Raw genomic sequence first — 18,730 nt, forward strand, 5'->3', positions numbered from 1 at the left:
ATCGACTCTCTTGGTGATGCTGATCAAAAATATATATATTTTATAGGGTCGGAAATGTCTCCTTCACTGCGTTACAAACTTTTGACTGATGGAGCTGAGGATTATTTTCTAACATAAAGTTATATTCTAGAATCTCTTCCATTTCCCAGCGAAAAAAGGAACGAATAAGGTAATTTGTTTTGATTTCATAATTTTAATTTCAATGTATTTTACACTTTAAAGCAAAGTGTTTAGTTAATTACAGTGCTGTTGTTTTTTATTTACTTGTTGTAAATTAATGCGAAACAAACACAAACAGGCTCAAGCCAATTTGAAATCAATGAAAATGAACTGACTTCTGCTGGAGCTGCTGCTGCTTCAGCTTGATCTTGTGCTTGATGTTGGGACAGTAGGGCACAGGGCACTTCAGCTCCTGACAATGACGGGCGTGGTAGCAAGAGAGCGCGATCAACTGCTTGCAGATGTTACATCCTCCGTTGGTCTTGCGCTTGCAGTTTTTCGTGTGCCGAATGGCACGATTCATCTTCTGGCACATGGGCCTTGGGCAGTGGGCATCGTGGCATTGGCAGGCGTGCACCAGCGACCGGATGCAACGCTGGATGGCCTGTTTGCGGGTTTCCTGCGGATTGGCCTGCTTGTGTTCCGCCGGAACAGAGCCGTCGTCGTTCTCAAAGCCAAGCTTTTCCATCCTTTGCGGATGTCCGACACACATTGCACAGATCAAGACCTGTGAAGTAAATTAAGACGGGGAATGATTAGTATTGGTTGTAGTTCCTTTGTTGACATTTTAAAATCCAACAATCTTAATGCTTACTCTGCAAACTTATTAAACTTTCAAATGCGACTTTAGTGTCTTTAAACCTCCGGATGTTGTGTATGATCGGGGGGAGCGCAGTCGACTGAGCGAGGGAACTTAAGAATTTCTTAACACTTGTTCTCTTACAGTGGAGGAAAAAATAATAGAAACTACATTTAATTTTGCACTTGAAACCAAATTTCTAAATATGTATGTATAAAAGCTCTAGGCTTAAAACCAACTTTATTTGGTACGGTACTAAGTAACATTATTTTATTAAGTGCTTCTTTTTAAGACCGTTAAAATAGTACAATGAAATTTGTACTTTACTCTTATTATTGTGAAATTAAAGGTTGTTAATACTTTTAGGTAAATTTTGCACAAAATTACAAATTTGGTCAAAATCCGATTTTAACTTCGACTTTAATTTACAGTACCGGTCGCGGAGTGCACTGCACAGCTAAAGAAAGAAATACTTTTAAAAAACTGAGAGATGAAGGAATAACGATGATTCATTTCACAGAGACAAAGGAGAATTGAGTTAGATAAAGAGCTACAACCCACAAGTTTGACGACTTGTTGATTCCGACATCAAAAAATGACCATTTTTTACATTGAAGGAACTCAAAAATATGTTGCAGGCATCAGTTACTACTCGGACAATTAGGAACAGGCTGATTAAAAGAGATTTAAAAGCACATTTAGCTAGAAAAGTTATACTTCTAAGCCAAAAAAAAAAAATATATTGAAAAAATGCTTATTTTTGTAAAGCGATACCTTGAATACCTTGATACCAAAATTTGAATAAAGTCCTGTGGTTTGATGAAACTAAAATAAATAATATGTTCTGATCAGATGGGAAAACATATGTAAAGCGCCCAAAAAATAATGTTTTCGATCCGAAGCATACCACTAAGACTGTTAAGCATGGTGGCGGGAATATCAGCTCGTTTCTACTATTTTTCCCACCACTGTATATATATATATTATATGCTTATCACTCTTTTGAGCAATGTGGTTTTCTTGAGAAAAAAACATTTTGAAAATCCTATACGATGATTATGACGCTGACAACTGATCTCGTTAGATACTTCAATTGCTTAAAGTTATTCCAAAATACTTCGTATACTCTAAGGATAATGATTACCTTGCCAAAATGTTAAACTTCACACAGTAACTAAACGCATTCAATACTTGTAGTGTCTGCAAATCTCTGGGTGTACAGTGTGACTAAGCGCAGTCGACTGAGCTTAACAATTTCATCACACTTGCTGTTTGATCTCTTTATATACATATATACATACATATATCATATTGAAATTATTTCGTTTGAGTCGAATAAATGATCCACCCTTTGGGTTAAGATCAACGCCGAACTTTAAATTAAAAACACAATTAAATGAGGTTCTGAGACTTTATTAATTGAAGATTGGCTTAAGACTAAATTCTTGTGACAAATATTTTTCTTGTGTTGCCCTTTGTTTACAAAGCGAGATTGCCCGCTTGATTGTATTCAATAATTTGAGAGTGAGAGTGCCACTTAGGGCGCGGCACTTAGTCATTTCAATAATTGTTTATGTTATTGTAGAGCGGCATCGCCAGCTCTGGATGTGGATTGTTTACATTAAATATTCTTATTTCTATGAATATGTGAATAAGTCACTATATATATATATGCTTATCGCTTTTCTGAGCAATGTGTTTTTTTTTGAGTTCACACTCTTCCACCCAAATTTCGCGCCACGATATTGCACCAAGTTAAGTTGATGCCGAACGGTTGACAAAGGAGGTCGAAGTATCCATAGTGCGGAAGTCGTGAAAACCAAATATTTCTCTTTTGGAACCTTGTGAAATAACCGAAAAAAAAATATTTAGTATGTAATACCCTACAATTTATTGGAGTCTCGTCCGGGATTTACTATCCAAAAACAATTAAAACAACTGTGCGTTAACACATAAAGAACAAGCCACGACGGAATTACATGAAAGTTAATTGAAAAAGAGTAGTTAATCGACAAAAAACAGTTAAAAAGAAGAAAAATTGGATTAAAATCGAAGTATGTGCGTGAGCAGAAATAAAAAACACAACAAAAAGATGATGAAATCGACGCACTAGATAGGGAAACAAGCAATCCGACCGAAACTTCTTAGTGTTTTACAGGATCGGTTGTTAGATCATTTTGGGCTAAATGTGGGTGGCGATGCAGAAGAAGATTCTATAATCGTCAGTGGTTCATCAAATTACCAAGAAGCGAATGCACCTGTAAGCTCAAGATCTACTTACGCGATATTCAAGACAACGTATCTTCGTTTAGGGGGTCCTAACAAGAGGAAAGCAAACTTTGGCAAGCCGAAGTTTATATATGTACCCTTGCAGTTCTTACAAAACGACTACATTTTGATTTCTATACCTATATTACTAAAAGCAATGAAGCTATGTCGATTTTGCGCTGCATTTTGCCATCGTTTCTATGGCAGCTATATGATATTGTTGTCCGGATTTTGTTAAAACTAAAAGTGTAATTCTGATTTAGTAGTTCCAGTGTCCTGATGTCAGCCGATACCACGGGCAGCGGCAACGCGGGCAATCCCAATCAGAACGCGGGAGCCGGAGCTGGAGGCGCCGGCGGCAATGGCAATGGCAATGGCCGGAACTCTGGAGCTCCCGGCAACAACGAGAAGGACTGGCGGGAATTGGTTACCGGTGTTCTGCGCAACCATCTTGTACACAGACTGGTGCATTCCATCTTCCCCACCTCAGATCCCACCACTATGGAGGACAAACGACTCCACAATCTCGTCTCGTACGCGGAGAAGGTCGAGAAGGACGTATACGAGATGGCCAAGTCTAGATCTGACTACTATCATTTGCTGGCGGAGAAGATCTACACGATACAGAAGGAACTGGAGGAGAAGAAGCTGAAGCGCGAGGAGCAGCAGCCGCAGGTGATGCAGCAACAGCAGATGCAGCACATGATGAACCAGCAGCAGCAGCGGGGCGGCGGTGGGCCGCAGCAGATGAATCCGAACCAGCAGCAGCAGCAAGTAAATCTGATGCAGCAGCAGCAGCAGCAGGGCGGACCTGGAGGACCAGGCACTGGACCCCATCAGCGTATGCCCAACAGCGGCAACGCGGGCAATACCAATCAGAACGCAGGAGCGGGAGCTGGAGGCGCCAGCGGCAATGGCGGAAACCCTGGAGCTTGCGGCGACAACGAGAAGGACTGGCGGGAGTTGGTTTCCATTGATCTGCGCAACCATCGTGTCCACGCACTGGTGCAGGGCGTCTTCCCCACCTCGAATCCCACCAGCATGCAGGACAAGCGATTTCACAATCTCGTCTCGTACGCAAAGAAAGTCGAGAATGACATGTACGAGATGGCCAAGTCTAGATCTGAGTACTATCACCTGCTGGCAGAGAAGCTCTACAAGATCCAGAAGGAGCTTGAGGAGAAGAGGCTGAAGCGCAAGGAGCAAGGAGCAATCCAATGTGAGAGAGTTTCATCGGGAACAGTTAGCATGGAGACGGCAGACTTAAACCAACAAGAAAACAACTCTATAAGTACATGATAAAATAAATAAATGGTAACATGATAATGATTGCGTTTCTATTATATTTTAGATTTAAAGGTAATAATTGGTCGCTAAAGCCAGAAACCATATTTTAGTTTGACATTGGGTTTGATGCCAAAAAAAGATCGGAAAAGATCAACTCGAGCTTAGGTTTTTTTAAGAATACCCTGGAAATGGTTAATGGACGGACGGACGGCTAGATCGACTCTCCTGGTGATGCTGATCAATAAAATATATACTTATAGGGTCTGAAATGTCTGATGAAACTAAAATAAATATGTTTTGGTCAGATGGGAAAACATATGTAAAGCGCCCAAAAATAATGTTTTCAATCCGAAGCATACCATTAAGACTATTAAGCATGGTGGCGGAAATATCAGCTCGTTTCGCTTTATATATACATACAAATATATTATACATATGCTTATCGCTCTGAGTTGAGCAATGTGGTTTTTTTGAGGAAAACCAAATGTAAATGCTTTTAGATGGTTAGATAGTTATGACTCTCTCTTATTCTCTCAACAACTGAACTCGTTAGATACTTCAATTGCTTAAAGTTATTACAAAGTACTTCGTATAATCTATGGATAATGATTTCTCTGCCAAAGTATTAAACTTCACACAATAACTAAGCGCAATTCAATATTTGTAAGCGCAGACGACTGAGCTTAAGAATTTCATCACACTTGCTTATACATATATGCTTATCGCTTTTGAGCCATGTGTTTTTTTTTGAGTTTTCAAAGGTAATGTGCTTTACCCTATTCTGCCATCCAGTGCTGCCAACTTTTGAAAAAAAGCGGTTTTTTAAAGAGAAAAATAAAAAAAAGCTGAAAATTTTGTGATGGTAGTTCAACGTAAAATAGCGATGGTAGTATTGGCAAATATCGACAAGAACATTTAATAATACTGGTAGGTGTTACCGCGTTAGGACACTTTTTATCCACAGCTTCATTAAAAATGGTATTTTTTGTGTCTTTTCATAAAATTTGTGGAAGCTTTTTAAAAATCCAGAATTCTCGCTTCCCGCAATTCAAAAAATTTTCCCGCACTTCGACTGTGCCATCACTGCTGACCTCGTAAACACTCTTCCACCAAAGACCAATATATATTATATTGGTCTTTGCTTCCACCCAAATTTCGCGCCACGATGGTGGCTCCATCGATAGTTTTGATCTTTTGCAGAGTAAACATCGATACTATCGCGATACTACCATATGTATACATTAGGGGTATTCATGTAAAACCAATATAGTAGTAATAGTGTAATTATACGAATATTTTAATATTTCTGTCGAAAACAAGAAAAAATTAGTAAATATTCAATTTTTCGTATCCAAAATGTGCGTACCTTCTTAATTGTTCGAAATTTAAGTGATGGAGATTTATTATAATACTATTGTGATAGGCTGAAAAATATCGAAGACGGTCACTGGCGGCTAGCCATCGATATTATCGATAGTACCATCGATTTTTTTGCAGCTGTTTATTGCATCAAAATCAGTAGATGCCGAACGAAGAGTTTACCTATGAGCCGGAAAACGAAGGAGTGATCCTTTCTTCGACGCAAGGAACACTAAATCAGAAAAAACGACGACGAAGAGCAGCGGTTTGCAAAAGAAACGACGAGAAAGCAGGGGTGTGACGACATCGAAGAGAACGAGTTGCAACAGAAGGAGCGGACTGGACTGGAGGAGTTGTCGAATCGTGGCAAGAAGAGAACGTTTTGGATAGTCAAATCCAATTGGGTGTGGTGAGCGACAGGGGGAATTCATATAATTTTCTTAATTGAACATTTTTGATTGCATTTGTTTTGTGTGAAATTGAATTGTAAAACCACTTGTAAACGGCTTAGACGCATTACCATGGATGCCAGATCGATTCTTGATATGATAGTTCTTTTGCTGCGGGCAAACTATCCGAGTTGGGATTAGAAACAAATGGATGAAAGAGTGTTTTACAGGATCGCCTGTTAGATCATTTTAGGCTAAATGTGGGTGGTGATGCGGAAGAAGATTCTATAAACGTCAGTGGTTTATTAAATTATCAAGAAGCGAATTCACCTGTAAGCTCAAGATTTACTTTACGCGATATTCAAGACAGTGTATCTTCGTTGTCGGGCTCCGAACAAGAGGACGTCAATCACAGTTCGATGATGTGGCTGTTAAGGTGGGCTGGGATAACTTGTAGAAATTTATTTATGCTAAGCAGCTTCTGATAGCAAAGTAAAAAGGCAGGACTGTATCACGCCAAATTCGTTAGGGAACTCAAGGACGCAATTTATTTTTTCGAGAAGAAGGAAATATAAAAGAAAGTGACAAGTAAACAGAATCAGGGTAATTTTCAAAGAAAGTGCTTCAAATGTAATAGTGAGGTCCACATCGCAAAAGATTGTAAAGGCGAAGTAGTTTGCTACAACTCCAACAAGAAAATACATATCTCGAAGCACTGTGATGAGAAGAAAACAAAAGTTTACTTGTTGCAAAAAAGGACGGATCAAGAAGATCTTGCTGTGACTACCGACTGTGACTAAAGAAGGACAATTTTCCGATGAGTTTAATTGACGACGTTCTCGACAGGTTGCAAGGATCGAAAATATTTACGACTCTTGACATGATGTACCGATTCTTTCATGTACCGATTGACGAATAATCCAGGAAGTTTACAGCATTCGTGACACATAACAGGCAGTACGAATTCACGCATGTACTATTTGGTATCTCCAACTCTCCAGCTGCATTCTGTCCGTATCTTACCACTACGTTGAGAATGGCGAGGTGTACGTATGGCAACTTTTCCCATGCCTGCGCAATGACAAATTAAAAATAAATATTTAAAAATCAAACAATTTTGATTAAACAAATATAGCAAACCTTATGCTTAATATTGGATTAAAAATATTTAAATGCATTTTGTTGTTCAATTTTGTTTTTATTATGTTCATTTGGCTAAAAGCCCGTTCCACTTCGGCAGTGGACCACGGTATGGAAAACATTTCAATTGCACGTAAGGCAAGGGACTCAAATGTTTTATTTTCTCCAGCATCCTTATAATCCATTGCCTCTGCCCAAAATTTTATGGTATCATTAATATTTTCCCCATTCTGCCTTATTTCGAAGTTTTTGCTGAAATTGTAGATTTACAATAGCAGCAATATGCTTTGGTTCCATTTCCTGGAAGTTTGCGTAACCACGCCTTGAACTCTCTATTTTGGAGCCAAGTATCGCAAAAAAATTTGTTTAAGGGGACAAATTTTAAATTTTGATGATTTTCAATGAGCTGGAAAGTTTTATATATTATTTTTCAGGCTTGCAACTTTGCATCCATTTAATTGAAGACTTAAATAATAAGAAAAAAATTTAACATAATTTTTTTTTTTTTTGTTTTTGTTATTGAACAAAAGTTCTTCTTTTCGTCGGCGTAGTGGATTTAAGCTCACTGAAACATCTGAAACCAAAAATTCCAACGGGATTAGGAAGAGTATATGTATATGATTTGATTTATCCCAGTTCATGCTATAGCTATATATGCATAAAAAAACGTATTACAATTTGGAACCGATTGGATTAATAGTTTTTGAGTAATCTCCTACGCCAGTCATAAAAATACTGTTTCGAGAAAAACGCGTTTAAAGTTTTGAGAAGCTCTCGCCGTCGCCTAACGCTTCCACCATAAATCGGCTATATCTCAATTTTCATTTGAAATTTTAAAGGAACATTCTTGAATAGTTGTAGGTTCAAATTAAATAAAAAACAAAAATCGATTTTTTTAAACCGAGAATGGGAGGGGGTCCCCTTAATAACATAACCATCGGCAAAAAAAGAACAAGCTCTGATATTTTCATTGCATAAAGCATATTTTTCTTAGATTAATTTTAAAATAAGCTATATTTCAAGCTATAAGCTAGATGCAAATTTTAGAAGCTGTTCCAGTTTTAAATATGCTAGAACTAGCTTATAATAATAGTGAAGTATGAGTTTATGTAGAGTTTATGAGTCTGAAGACAAACACTTGTGAAAAAAATATATTTCTTACGAACTTGAGGTTCTAACAATCGTAAACGCGCTGAAAAAGTGGAGAGTCTACCTGCTCGGATAGCGATTTACAGTAGTAACCGACTTTGCAATGACGATAAAAAGGATTATCTACCACCGCGAGTTGCAAGAGGGGCCATGGCTCTGCAAGAGTTTGAGTTTAAAATGGAGCACAGAGCTGGAACCAAGATGAGGCACGTGGATGCACTAAGCCGATTGTCATGCTTTATGATCGCGGATTCCACAAAGTCACGATTATTAGAGGCACAAAACAATGACAACTGGATCAAGTTTATATACCCTTGTAGTTATTACAAAACGACTATATTTCGATTTCTATACCTATATTACTAAAAGCAATGAAGCTATGTCGATTTTGCGCTGCATTTTGCCATCGTTTCTATGGCAGCTATATGATATTGTTGTCCGATTTTGATAAAACTAAAAGTGTAATTCTGATTTAATAGTTCCAGTGTCCTGATGTCAGCCGATACCATGGGCAGCGGCAACGCGGGCAATCCCAATCAGAACCCGGGCAATGGCTATGGTGGAAACTCTGGAGCTCCCGGCGACAACGAGAAGGACTGGCGGGAGTTGGTTTCCGTTGATCTGCGCAACCATCTAGTCCGCGCACTGGTGCAGGGCATTTGCCCCACCTCAGATCCCACCACTATGGAGGACAAACGACTCCACAATCTCGTCTCGTACGCGGAGAAAGTCGAGAATGACATGTACGAGATGGCCAAGTCTAGATCTGAGTACTTTCACCTGCTGGCAGAGAAGCTCTACAAGATCCAGAAGGAGCTTGAGGAGAAGAGGCTGAAGCGCAAGGAGCAACAGCAGATGCAGCACATGATGAACCAGCAGCACCAGCAGGTAAATCTGATGCAGCAGCAGGGCGGACTCGGTGGACCAGGCACTGGACCCCATCAGTGTATGTCCAACATAGAGAACGCAACCATGATGCTGCAAAGCCTTTCTCTAATGTCGCCCGGCGTCTCCACGCAGGGAGGAATGGTAAGTGACTAAAATAAGCAGTGTCCTAAGAACCACATTGCGGTCAAAAACCAGAAGTCAATTTTCTATAGCCACGAACTTAGCTTTTGAACCAGATGTCATAATCATTATATAATATGAATGGATACCCGAAATTAGTCAGAGCTCTAGACTTATATTTTAGTCTTGCGCTTGTTTCTAAAATGAATATACAACTTTTTTTACATTAATAGTATCTGCAGATTAATCAGTACTAGGAAAAAACGATTTTGGCTACATTAGAGAAAGAAATATATTTTTCAATTTTCTTTTATAAATTCTTGAATGATATCGGCCTTAGCTCTTCCAAAATATTTATTAAAGCTAGCCAGAGGTATTAAATAAAGAATCCTAAAGATAACATTAATCTTAAGAATTCATGTACGAAGTTAGTTTTAATAAGTAAAAATCCATTCTCTTTATAACAGCAATGGCAGGAACAGCAGCAACAGCAGGAGCAACAGCAACAGCATCAGCAGGAGCAACATCATCAGCAATAGGTGATGCAGCAAACCAAGCAAAACCAAACAAAGCAAACAAAAACTAACAACACTGTAATCAACTAAATACTTTGTTTGAAACTGTAAAATAAATTGAAATAAAAATTCTGAAATCAAAACGAAAGACCATATTGGTTTCATTTTTTCCTCAAGAAAACCATTACTCAAAAGAGCGATAAGCATATATTATGTATATATATGTACAGTGGTGGAAATAATAATAGAAACGCGCTGATAAACCCGCCATCATGCTTAACAGTCTTAATGGTATGCTTCGGATCGAAAACATTATTTTTTGGGCCCTTTACATATGTTTTCCCATATGACCAGAACATATTTAATTTAGTTTCATCAGACCACAGGACATTATTCCAATTTTGACGGTCAAGGTATCGCTTTGCAAAAATAAGCCTTCTTTCAATATTTCTTTTTTTGCTTAGAAGTATAACTTTTCTAGCTAAATGTGCTTTTAAATCTCTTTCAACCTGTTCCTAATTGTCCGAGTAGTAACTGATGCCTGCAACATATTTTTGAGTTCCTGCGATGTAAAAAATTGGTCCTTTTTTGATGTCCCAATCAACAGACTTGTGGGTTGTAGCTTTCTTTCTAACTCGGTTCTCCTTTGTCTCTGTAAAATTAATCATTAACAATATCATAATAACATTAGCAATTCATGATCTAACGAGTTCAGTTGTTGTGAGAATACTTTTTTAGAGTCATAACCATCTAAAGTAATACACTTATTGGATTTTAAAATGTCAACAAAGGAACTACAAGCAATACTAATCATTCCCCGTTTTAATTTACTTTAGGTCGAACATCCGCACAAGATGGAAAAGCTTGGGTTTGAGAACGACGACGGCTCCGCTCCGGCGGAACACAAGCAGGCCAATCCCCAGGAGGAACGCAAACAGTACATCCAGCATTGCATCCAGGCGCTGGAGCACGCCTGCCAATGCCACGATGCCCACTGCCCATGGCCCATGTGCCAGAAGATGAAGCGCGTCATCCGGCACACGAAAAAATGCAGCCGCAAGGCCAACGGAGGATGTAACATCTGCAAGCAGTTGATCGCGCTCTCTTGCTACCACGCCAAGCATTGTCAGGAGCTGAAGTGCCCTGTGCCCTACTGTCCCAACATCAAGCACAAGCTCAAGCAGCAGCAGCTCCAGCTCCAGCAGAAGTCAGTTCATTTTCATTGATTCCATTTTGGCTTGCTCCTGTTTGTTTCGCATTAATTTACAACAAGAAAATAAAAAACAACAGCGCTGTTATTAAGTAAACACTTTACTTTAAAGTGTAAAATAAATTATTGGTTCTTTTTTCGGTGGGAAATGGAAGAGATTCTTGAACTCTAGATTTTGAACTTAGGTTATTGGAAATCTTTTATAAATCTCCATAAAATATAACCTTATGCTAGAAAATAATCCTGAACTCCATCATGTTGTTATACCCTTGCAGAGGGTATTATAATTTCAGTCAAAAGTTTGTAACGCAGTGAAGGAGACATTTCCGAAAGTATATATATTCTTGATCAGCATCACATGTCCGACTGTCCGTCCGTACGTTTCTACGTAAACTAGTCCCTGAGTTTTAAAGCTATCTGCTTGAAACTTTTCCAAAAGTTGTCTTCCTATTGCAGGTATTATATAAGTCGGAACGAGCCGGATCGGTACTATATCATATAGCTCCCATAGTAAAAATCGGAAAAAATGGAACTTTGTTGTTTTTAATTTTTTTTTTGTTTTTTGGGACTTGGTAATATTTAAATACTATGGAGTTACGGTTTTGATTAAATTAAAATCGAACATCTATATCTTATATCTCCCATAAAAAAATCAAAAAATTAAAAAAGTATAAAAATTACAAAAAATGTATTTTCCTGTTTTTCTATTTATCAAAACATTTGTTTGTGATATAGAAATGTAGTAGTTTTGTAAAAGCTGCAAGGGTATATAAACTTCGGCTTGCCGAAGTTTGCTTCCTTTCTTGTTTTTTGTCCAATTTTGCCAGAAATCCTGATGTTACCCATTATGAAAAGGGCGAAAATTTGTAAAAATGAAGATGTAGTTGCACAAAACAGTCATTCTTGTGGATGTAAGTCGTATTTCATTATAGTTAAAGGAAAAAACAATCACAAAATGTTTTGGCCAAAAGTTTCGGATTATTTATTAAAACCCAATTATTCATTGAAGAAAACTCGCAATATAAAATTAATAAAACCCATTAGCTAATTAACCGTAACAACCTGAGTCATCCACTCTGTATATCTCATAATATTTGTCAGAACATGGAAACCATTAGTTGAATAACTGACAATACCAAACAGGTTAAGCCACTCCTTTCCCAAATACATCATCCTCTTGCCCAAGAAGTCACCTCGTTTTCCAAATGTCTTATTAGTCGCGGGAGAATCTACGATACAGAGTTGATTCTGTCCGGTGGTCCCTCGTATTCTGGATGAACATTCGCCGAGGTTAACGAGTTCCACGTCATGTTCATAAATACTAATGCTTTCACCAGTTTCCCCAACGTCAAATAAAGTAAAAGGAGGAGTAGATTCTGCCTCTTGCTGGAACATTTTCATAGTGAGCACACACATTGGTTTCAAATCGCCTGGAAAAGAGCAAATTTGTGATCAAATGTAAATTATATTTATAATAAATAAAGTTACCAATGGTCACCGGTCCTTTTAGTTTGAGCAATGCTAAATTATTTTGGTTGTCCTCTAAATACCTCGGATGCCTGACGATCGAGTCAACTTGTAAGGAAGTGTATACAGTTCTGTTCAATGCCATTGGAGCCAAATATCTGTTGGAATAATTTATTACTTTCGGAATATATTATTATAAAAACATGCTAACACTACTTACACGTTTTCCGGTAAATCCCTGGCAATTGTAATGACAAATCCTGAAAGTTAAGAGTGATTAAATGGCAAATGGTATAATTCAGATTATTTAAAATTTAAAATAAGCCTTAGTAGATAGATACGTACTGTCAGTAACAAACACACCGTTGGCCTGGAAATTAGTTTCGTAAATGAATGCCAACAAGTGCGATCTTATGGTGTCACCACCGCAGTCTCTGTACAACCACATCTCCTGAACCATCTGAGTCGGAGGCGTCTTGGGACTTTGGGTCACTGAATCTTCACATGGCAAATTTGGTTTTTCTGCTCTTACAGTATTCACAGAAGTGTCCTCCTCATAAAATATATTAATTGTTTCCCTAATCCAATCCACATATTTTGTCACATCGGTGAAAATGACCGGTTCATCGCCATTTAACGTTCCGTAGCTTGTGATCCCGAACTGCACTTCGCGATCGGATGTGCAATTAAAGAAGATGTTGTTGGTCAACGGATTGCCAGAATCGTTTGCACTCAAGCACGCGTATGATAAAGCCCCGCAGATCGTATTTTTTGGCTTTTGGCATTCGGTTTGATTCATTTGGTTAACGGCGACAGCTTCCACTTCATCGAGTTCCAATCCTGTTTTTTTTGCCTTCCAGCCAATGGATTTGAACGTCCCCTTAGCCTCAATGTGATCCTTAGTTCCCTTACCCAAATCGATGCAGATGGGATAAGTGCGGTCTGCAAGGAAAAGCATTTAGCCAATTTATTGTAATCGTTAAACCGTTCTCTTACCATCGAAGACAACGCTGCTCGACAGTTTAAGCAGGCCTATATCATTCCGGAGATTTGATTTGGAGAACGCTCGGTGCAGAAGAGCATGGGTGGCAGTATACTGCGTTTTAATGTGTGCTCTCAACTTCACGAATCTGAAATCCATGTAAATATTGTTTAGAACAAGAATGGAGCTAACTTATTCCACTAATTCCAATTTATAATATTGTACAACACACTATAATATTTCTCTATGTTTTTATATCAATCAAATACGATAACGCTACTCTTGTTTTTAAATTGACAAATGTTTTCTTTATTTTAAGTACTTATATTTTTTTATTCAAATAAAAAAAAACATCTGTCAAGGAAAAAGTTCAAATTGTTCACGTATTTATTAGGCTGGACAACGGCGAAATTTGAACTATCTCAACTTACTAGCCTGTTAAGCCATAAAAACTTAAATATATATTTGAAGATACTTACAGAGTTCCTCGCTGCATTATGCAATGAGCAGCAGTTAAAACAAAACCTGAGAAAAACAAATTTAATATTATCAACAAATATTTTATTCAATAATTATACGAACTTCTGTGAATCAGGGTGCCGCCGCACAAAAAATGCGTGGAATTACTTATCGCTGCCATCCATGGAACACCAAGTGGTCCTACATTAGTGTCACTGTTACCGAATAGAGTTCCACAGGGTTCCACCAGAAACTGGGCAGTACTCTGGTGGCTTAGGACCAAAATGAACAAAGTAATCCAAGCTAAAGACGACTGCATTCTACGCGAGGCACAAACCAAATGAAACAGAAGTGAGAGTTTGGTTCTTATTTCTTATCAGCGCTTAAGTGACTCACTTTTTTCCCAGTCAAGATTTCTGACCTTAAAATACTATATTCTAAGCAAATGTTATCATTTTTTATATTTTTTCAATTCCGAAATCTTGGTTTTTAATACAGAAAAAGTCTTAATGTTCATCACCCTATATTGACATTTAAAAACAGCGTATATAAGCTTTTAAGATCAAGAATAAATGTAAAATTTTAAATTTTTAACATGTTAAAGTCATTGTTTTATATCCTTGCAGAGGGTATAATAAATTGAGTCAAAAGTTATGGCTTTGCTGTATAAAAAAGTAATTCTTTTGACTGGGAGACGTAAGTCCTTTGACATTATCTTTTGTAAGACAACAAACTCGAGTTTGTTTTTTTTTCGCTTTTCCATTTTGGATTCAATGATTAAAAGCCTTGTCTTGCCAAAATAAGCTTTGGTTTCAGTTTTAGTATAAATTATATTCCTTTAATTTTGCAAACTCTACTTCATCTTAAAACTGAAATCAAAATTTAGCGAAGTTTGCTAAGAACTCCTTTTTTAAATCGATCTCTTAGCAACAGTACTATGGGCACTTATCATACAGTTGAGTAAACGTCAGGGTCATTCCTCGCAGGCGCCTTCGCCATCCTCGTCATTGTCGTAATCGTCACCCTCCTCATCGTCCTGCTCCTCGTCCTTACCCTGCTGATCCCACCAGGAGAGCACGCCCAAGCCGGATTCGTTAATGGCACCCTGGAAAGAGACTCACAATATAAAGAGCGTTCCCATACAGAGGCAGATAATGGCTTACAATAATCCTGTAAGGTGTCTTGACCTCCTGGGATGCGGCTGAAGCGGCAGCCGAGGAAGTGCTGGGTCCCTGTTGTGACTGGGCCTCCGCCTTGGGCGGTCCAATGGGCGACGTCTCCTCGAAGATCTCGCGCGACACCCGGAACTTGATTGGCTCGCCCACGTCCATGAAGAGATCGTGCTTAGCGCCATCCTCTAGTGGATACTCCCAGACCCAGGCCTGTTCGGCCTCATCGAATCGCGAGGGATGCTGCAGGGCGGCATGTGGGATGAGGATGTCGTCGAAGAAGCCCAGTGTCACATGCACCCCTTCCCGGCTGCAATTCCGGATCTTTCCTGTGATCACAGTGCCCACCATCGGCCGGAAGACCACGTACCGGAATAGAACCTCCGTGTGCGAGGCTCCGTCGCCCGGCAGAATAATCGAGTCCTTCAGTGAGACTATGTCCTTAAGGGCAATGCACAGTCCTACGTTAAGCAGAACCTGCAAATAACAGAAATTAAGAACTGGGACCTCGCAATCAGATTCACAGTTGGCCCACCTTATTGGCCAGCTTGCGGTCGATCTCGTCCCGCACCGCGTCCACCAACTTTAGGTGGAACTGGTCCGGCGCAATTCGCACATTGTCCTTCAGTTCGGCCAACACGAACATGTCGCCAAATTGGTAAAATATAGAATTGAAAACTAATGGTCGTTCATTGTTTTGAATGCGATTTACCATGTGTAAGTGTAGGTGTGACCAGGTGTTCTTTTTTGTCTCAAAAAATATCAAATTTGTTTGTCTGCAGATAACCATCCCTGGAAAATACCAAAACAATGTCAACGCTTTACTGTGAGTGGCATTCGCAACACGTGCGGTTGGACAAATTTATGAAATTCTTGGATTTGGCGAAAGTTTGGCATTAACTCAAAGCTTTTGCGGTATAAATACTACAGAAATTAAAATTAATTAACTACTGAATGCCCCAAGATGAACAACGATCCGCACAAATACAGCGACGCCGAGGAGGACGAAGAAGACTTGCAGAATGTAAGCAAAAAAGTTATAAATTGGCAATGATCTATAAAACTCCCTGTTTTAATAGTCCGAATGGGTAAACGACTTTAAGACGCTCACCGTGAAGCACGAGATCTTTAAGGACATAAAGCTGACGCCCAAGGAGGTCAGCGATGACCTGGCACAAGTAATAGTGCCTTCCAACGGAGAGGAAGAACTGGAAGACGAAGACGCGGAGGAATACGATGAGGAGGACTACGACGATGCAGGCGATGACTACGATGCCTACGAGGAGGCCTACACGGGCTTCAACAAGCTTCATGCCCAGCCGCAGCTCACAAACGCTAGTGGGGGTGGCTCCGGCGGAGGAGCTGGTGGCCCACAGCGCGTCAGCAGCTACCAACCCAACGATAAACTGCTTCGCCGCTACTCCGCCCGTATCAACGTCGAGAAGTACGACCCCACCACGAACATGAGCGCCCAGGCGGCCAACCGGCTAGTGAACTTCGATAGGCGCGAGCGGACACAGGTTCGCGACAAACACGACCGGGCCACCGCCGAACAGGTTATGGATCCGCGCACCCGGATGATACTCTTTAAGCTGCTGAACCGTGGCCTCATACAGGAGATCAACGGCTGCATCTCGACGGGCAAGGAGGCGAATGTCTACCATGCCGTGTCCAAGAACGGCGACGAAGAGTTTGCCATCAAGATCTACAAGACGTCCATTCTGGTGTTCAAGGACCGCGATAAGTACGTGTCCGGCGAGTTCCGATTCCGGCACGGCTACTGCAAGCACAATCCTCGCAAAATGGTCCGCACCTGGGCGGAGAAAGAGATGCGAAACTATCTGCGAATGCGCAACGCCGGCGTTCCAGTCCCGGAACCGATCCTGTTGCGCTCACATGTCCTGGTCATGCGTTTCTGTGGTCGCGACGGATGGCCCGCCCCGAAACTCAAGGATGTCGAGCTGAGCACTTCAAAGGCTCGCGAGTTGTATAGGGATTGTGTGGTCATCATGTGGCGCATCTACAACCAGTGTCGCCTGGTGCACGCCGATCTTTCGGAGTTTAACATCTTGCTGCAAGATGGTCAGCTGGTGATAATCGATGTCAGTCAGTCAGTGGAGCACGATCATCCGCATTCCTTTGACTTTCTACGCAAGGACTGCACCAACATATCGGAGTTTTTCCGCAAAAGAGCGGTGGCCACGATGACCGTTAAGGAGCTGTTCGACTTCATCACCGACCAGACCATCACCGTGGATAACATGGAGGAGTGCCTGGAGCGCATCTCGGATCGGATCAAGGATCGTGACTTTGACGCTATCTCGGCACAGGAGAAAATCGATGAGGCTGTGTGGCAAAACACTTACATTCCCAAGCGACTAGACGAGGTACCTTTTTCAAGTGAGTTGCTAATCCAGACTATCTTTACCAACGAAAATCTTGCTTACAGGTTCGTCATTTTGAGCGGGATGTGGCCAAGGCCAAGCAGGGTGTGCAGCAAAATCTCATCTACGGCAAGATTACCGGCCTGACACCGGATTTGGATGTGCAGCAGCAGCCTGACGTCCTGGAATCCCAAACTGGCAAACAGGAGGAGGCTAATGATGCCCAAACTAGCGACAGCGAGGACGAGGACTCACAGGAAAACGACAACGAGGATGATGCCAGCCGGTTTAAGAAATCAGCTAGACCACGGGAGGAGTCTCCGGAGAGTAAAAAGGCTCGCAAGAAGGCCGTAAAAGATGCCAAAGCCGAGCAGCGCAAGGTGAAAGTAAAAAAGCACGTGAAGAAGCGCAAAGAGAAAATGGGCAGCATGAAGAAATAGAGCTGTACCTGTTTTTAAATATAGCAGTGAGTTTAAGTTATAATTATTTGATTTTTAACTTAGCAGCATCGTAAAAAGATTAAGTTTATTATGAATATTTTTGTATGTGTTAAATCAGCATATAAATATTGGTCGCGATTTTAATGTTGCCGAATTTTAAATTTAATTTTTTTTAACCACAAACCTTAAATGTAGATTTGAAACCCATCAAAAAATTCTAAAGATATGCGATGAACCTTAAGTTGAGATCATTTCTTTGTAAATAGTTAACTAATTGGTTGTGTGATCGGCACATCATTAAAATAAATATTAAACAAACATTTAAATTACCCCCGTTCTCAAAAGCTAGTATTTTTATACCCTTGCAGAGGGTATTATAATTTCAGTCAAAAGTTTGCAACGCAGTGAAGGAGACATTTCCGACCCTATAAAGTATATATATTCTTGATCAGCATCACCAGGAGAGTCGATCTAGCCATGTCCGTCTGTCCGTCCGTCTGTCCGTCTGTCCGTCCGTTTCTACGCAAACTAGTCCCTCAGTTTTAAAGCTATCTGCTTGAAACTTTCCCAAAAGTTGTCTTTCTATTGCAGGTAGTATATAAGTCGGAACGAGCCGGATCGGGCCACTATATCATATAGCTGCCATATAACTGAACGATCGGAAATGCCATATCTTTGGTGTTTTTAAAGTTAGGAAGTTGGGAT

General features: G+C 40.0%; 7 protein-coding genes across 12 annotated transcripts; 4 read left to right on the forward strand and 3 right to left on the reverse strand.

Moving 5' to 3' along the window:
* Window positions 1-238: 238 nt before the first annotated feature.
* On the reverse strand, window positions 239-2,218 carry LOC108049383 (histone lysine acetyltransferase CREBBP-like). Of its 3 annotated transcripts, none has more exons than XM_044457859.1 (2): window positions 2,101-2,218; window positions 239-727 (listed from the first exon to the last, which is right to left on the reverse strand). In XM_044457859.1, the coding sequence occupies exons 1-2, from the start codon at window positions 2,107-2,109 to the stop codon at window positions 317-319; spliced, it is 420 nt and encodes a 139-aa protein (XP_044313794.1). In that variant the 5' UTR covers window positions 2,110-2,218; the 3' UTR covers window positions 239-316. The 3 variants fall into 3 exon arrangements, with proteins under 3 accessions (XP_044313794.1, XP_044313795.1, XP_016986026.1); XM_044457860.1 differs by having other exon boundaries at window positions 1,944-2,218; XM_017130537.2 differs by lacking the exon at window positions 2,101-2,218 and adding an exon at window positions 815-1,772.
* A 105-nt stretch (window positions 2,219-2,323) lies between these two features.
* LOC108049382 (histone acetyltransferase p300-like) lies at window positions 2,324-4,459 on the forward strand. Of its 2 annotated transcripts, none has more exons than XM_017130533.2 (3): window positions 2,324-2,670; window positions 3,331-4,358; window positions 4,419-4,459. In XM_017130533.2, the coding sequence occupies exons 2-3, from the start codon at window positions 3,347-3,349 to the stop codon at window positions 4,442-4,444; spliced, it is 1,038 nt and encodes a 345-aa protein (XP_016986022.1). In that variant the 5' UTR covers window positions 2,324-2,670; window positions 3,331-3,346; the 3' UTR covers window positions 4,445-4,459. The 2 variants fall into 2 exon arrangements, with proteins under 2 accessions (XP_016986022.1, XP_016986024.1); XM_017130535.2 differs by having other exon boundaries at window positions 3,334-4,358.
* Window positions 2,749-10,062, forward strand: LOC108049381 (histone acetyltransferase p300-like). 2 transcript variants are annotated; one of them, XM_044458040.1, is made up of 3 exons: window positions 2,749-2,853; window positions 8,871-9,420; window positions 9,867-10,062. In XM_044458040.1, the coding sequence occupies exons 2-3, from the start codon at window positions 8,884-8,886 to the stop codon at window positions 9,936-9,938; spliced, it is 609 nt and encodes a 202-aa protein (XP_044313975.1). In that variant the 5' UTR covers window positions 2,749-2,853; window positions 8,871-8,883; the 3' UTR covers window positions 9,939-10,062. The 2 variants fall into 2 exon arrangements, with proteins under 2 accessions (XP_044313975.1, XP_016986021.1); XM_017130532.1 differs by lacking the exon at window positions 2,749-2,853 and adding an exon at window positions 5,860-6,122.
* A 384-nt stretch (window positions 10,063-10,446) lies between these two features.
* On the forward strand, window positions 10,447-11,218 carry LOC108049380 (histone lysine acetyltransferase CREBBP-like). Of its 2 annotated transcripts, none has more exons than XM_017130530.2 (2): window positions 10,447-10,529; window positions 10,751-11,218. In XM_017130530.2, exons 1-2 carry the CDS (start codon window positions 10,506-10,508, stop codon window positions 11,138-11,140), a joined length of 414 nt encoding a protein of 137 aa, XP_016986019.1. In that variant the 5' UTR covers window positions 10,447-10,505; the 3' UTR covers window positions 11,141-11,218. The 2 variants fall into 2 exon arrangements, with proteins under 2 accessions (XP_016986019.1, XP_016986020.1); XM_017130531.2 differs by lacking the exon at window positions 10,447-10,529 and adding an exon at window positions 10,559-10,669.
* Window positions 11,219-12,080: 862 nt separating this feature from the next.
* On the reverse strand, window positions 12,081-14,390 carry LOC108049377 (polyserase-2-like). Its single transcript, XM_017130528.1, has 7 exons — window positions 14,156-14,390; window positions 14,053-14,098; window positions 13,588-13,721; window positions 12,937-13,533; window positions 12,812-12,851; window positions 12,613-12,749; window positions 12,081-12,554 (listed from the first exon to the last, which is right to left on the reverse strand). Exons 1-7 carry the CDS (start codon window positions 14,349-14,351, stop codon window positions 12,169-12,171), a joined length of 1,536 nt encoding a protein of 511 aa, XP_016986017.1. The 5' UTR covers window positions 14,352-14,390; the 3' UTR covers window positions 12,081-12,168.
* A 452-nt stretch (window positions 14,391-14,842) lies between these two features.
* On the reverse strand, window positions 14,843-15,932 carry LOC108049378 (DNA-directed RNA polymerase III subunit RPC8). Its single transcript, XM_017130529.1, has 3 exons — window positions 15,737-15,932; window positions 15,196-15,678; window positions 14,843-15,137 (listed from the first exon to the last, which is right to left on the reverse strand). Exons 1-3 carry the CDS (start codon window positions 15,914-15,916, stop codon window positions 15,006-15,008), a joined length of 795 nt encoding a protein of 264 aa, XP_016986018.1. The 5' UTR covers window positions 15,917-15,932; the 3' UTR covers window positions 14,843-15,005.
* Window positions 15,933-16,037: 105 nt separating this feature from the next.
* On the forward strand, window positions 16,038-18,351 carry LOC108049376 (serine/threonine-protein kinase RIO1). The gene is made up of 3 exons (XM_017130527.2): window positions 16,038-16,225; window positions 16,281-17,588; window positions 17,651-18,351. The coding sequence occupies exons 1-3, from the start codon at window positions 16,166-16,168 to the stop codon at window positions 18,023-18,025; spliced, it is 1,743 nt and encodes a 580-aa protein (XP_016986016.1). The 5' UTR covers window positions 16,038-16,165; the 3' UTR covers window positions 18,026-18,351.
* Window positions 18,352-18,730: the final 379 nt, after the last annotated feature.

The sequence above is a fragment of the Drosophila rhopaloa genome, unplaced genomic scaffold (genome assembly GCF_018152115.1).
Source record: "Drosophila rhopaloa isolate 14029-0021.01 unplaced genomic scaffold, ASM1815211v1 contig_163, whole genome shotgun sequence".
NCBI classification, from domain to species: Eukaryota; Metazoa; Arthropoda; class Insecta; order Diptera; family Drosophilidae; genus Drosophila; species Drosophila rhopaloa.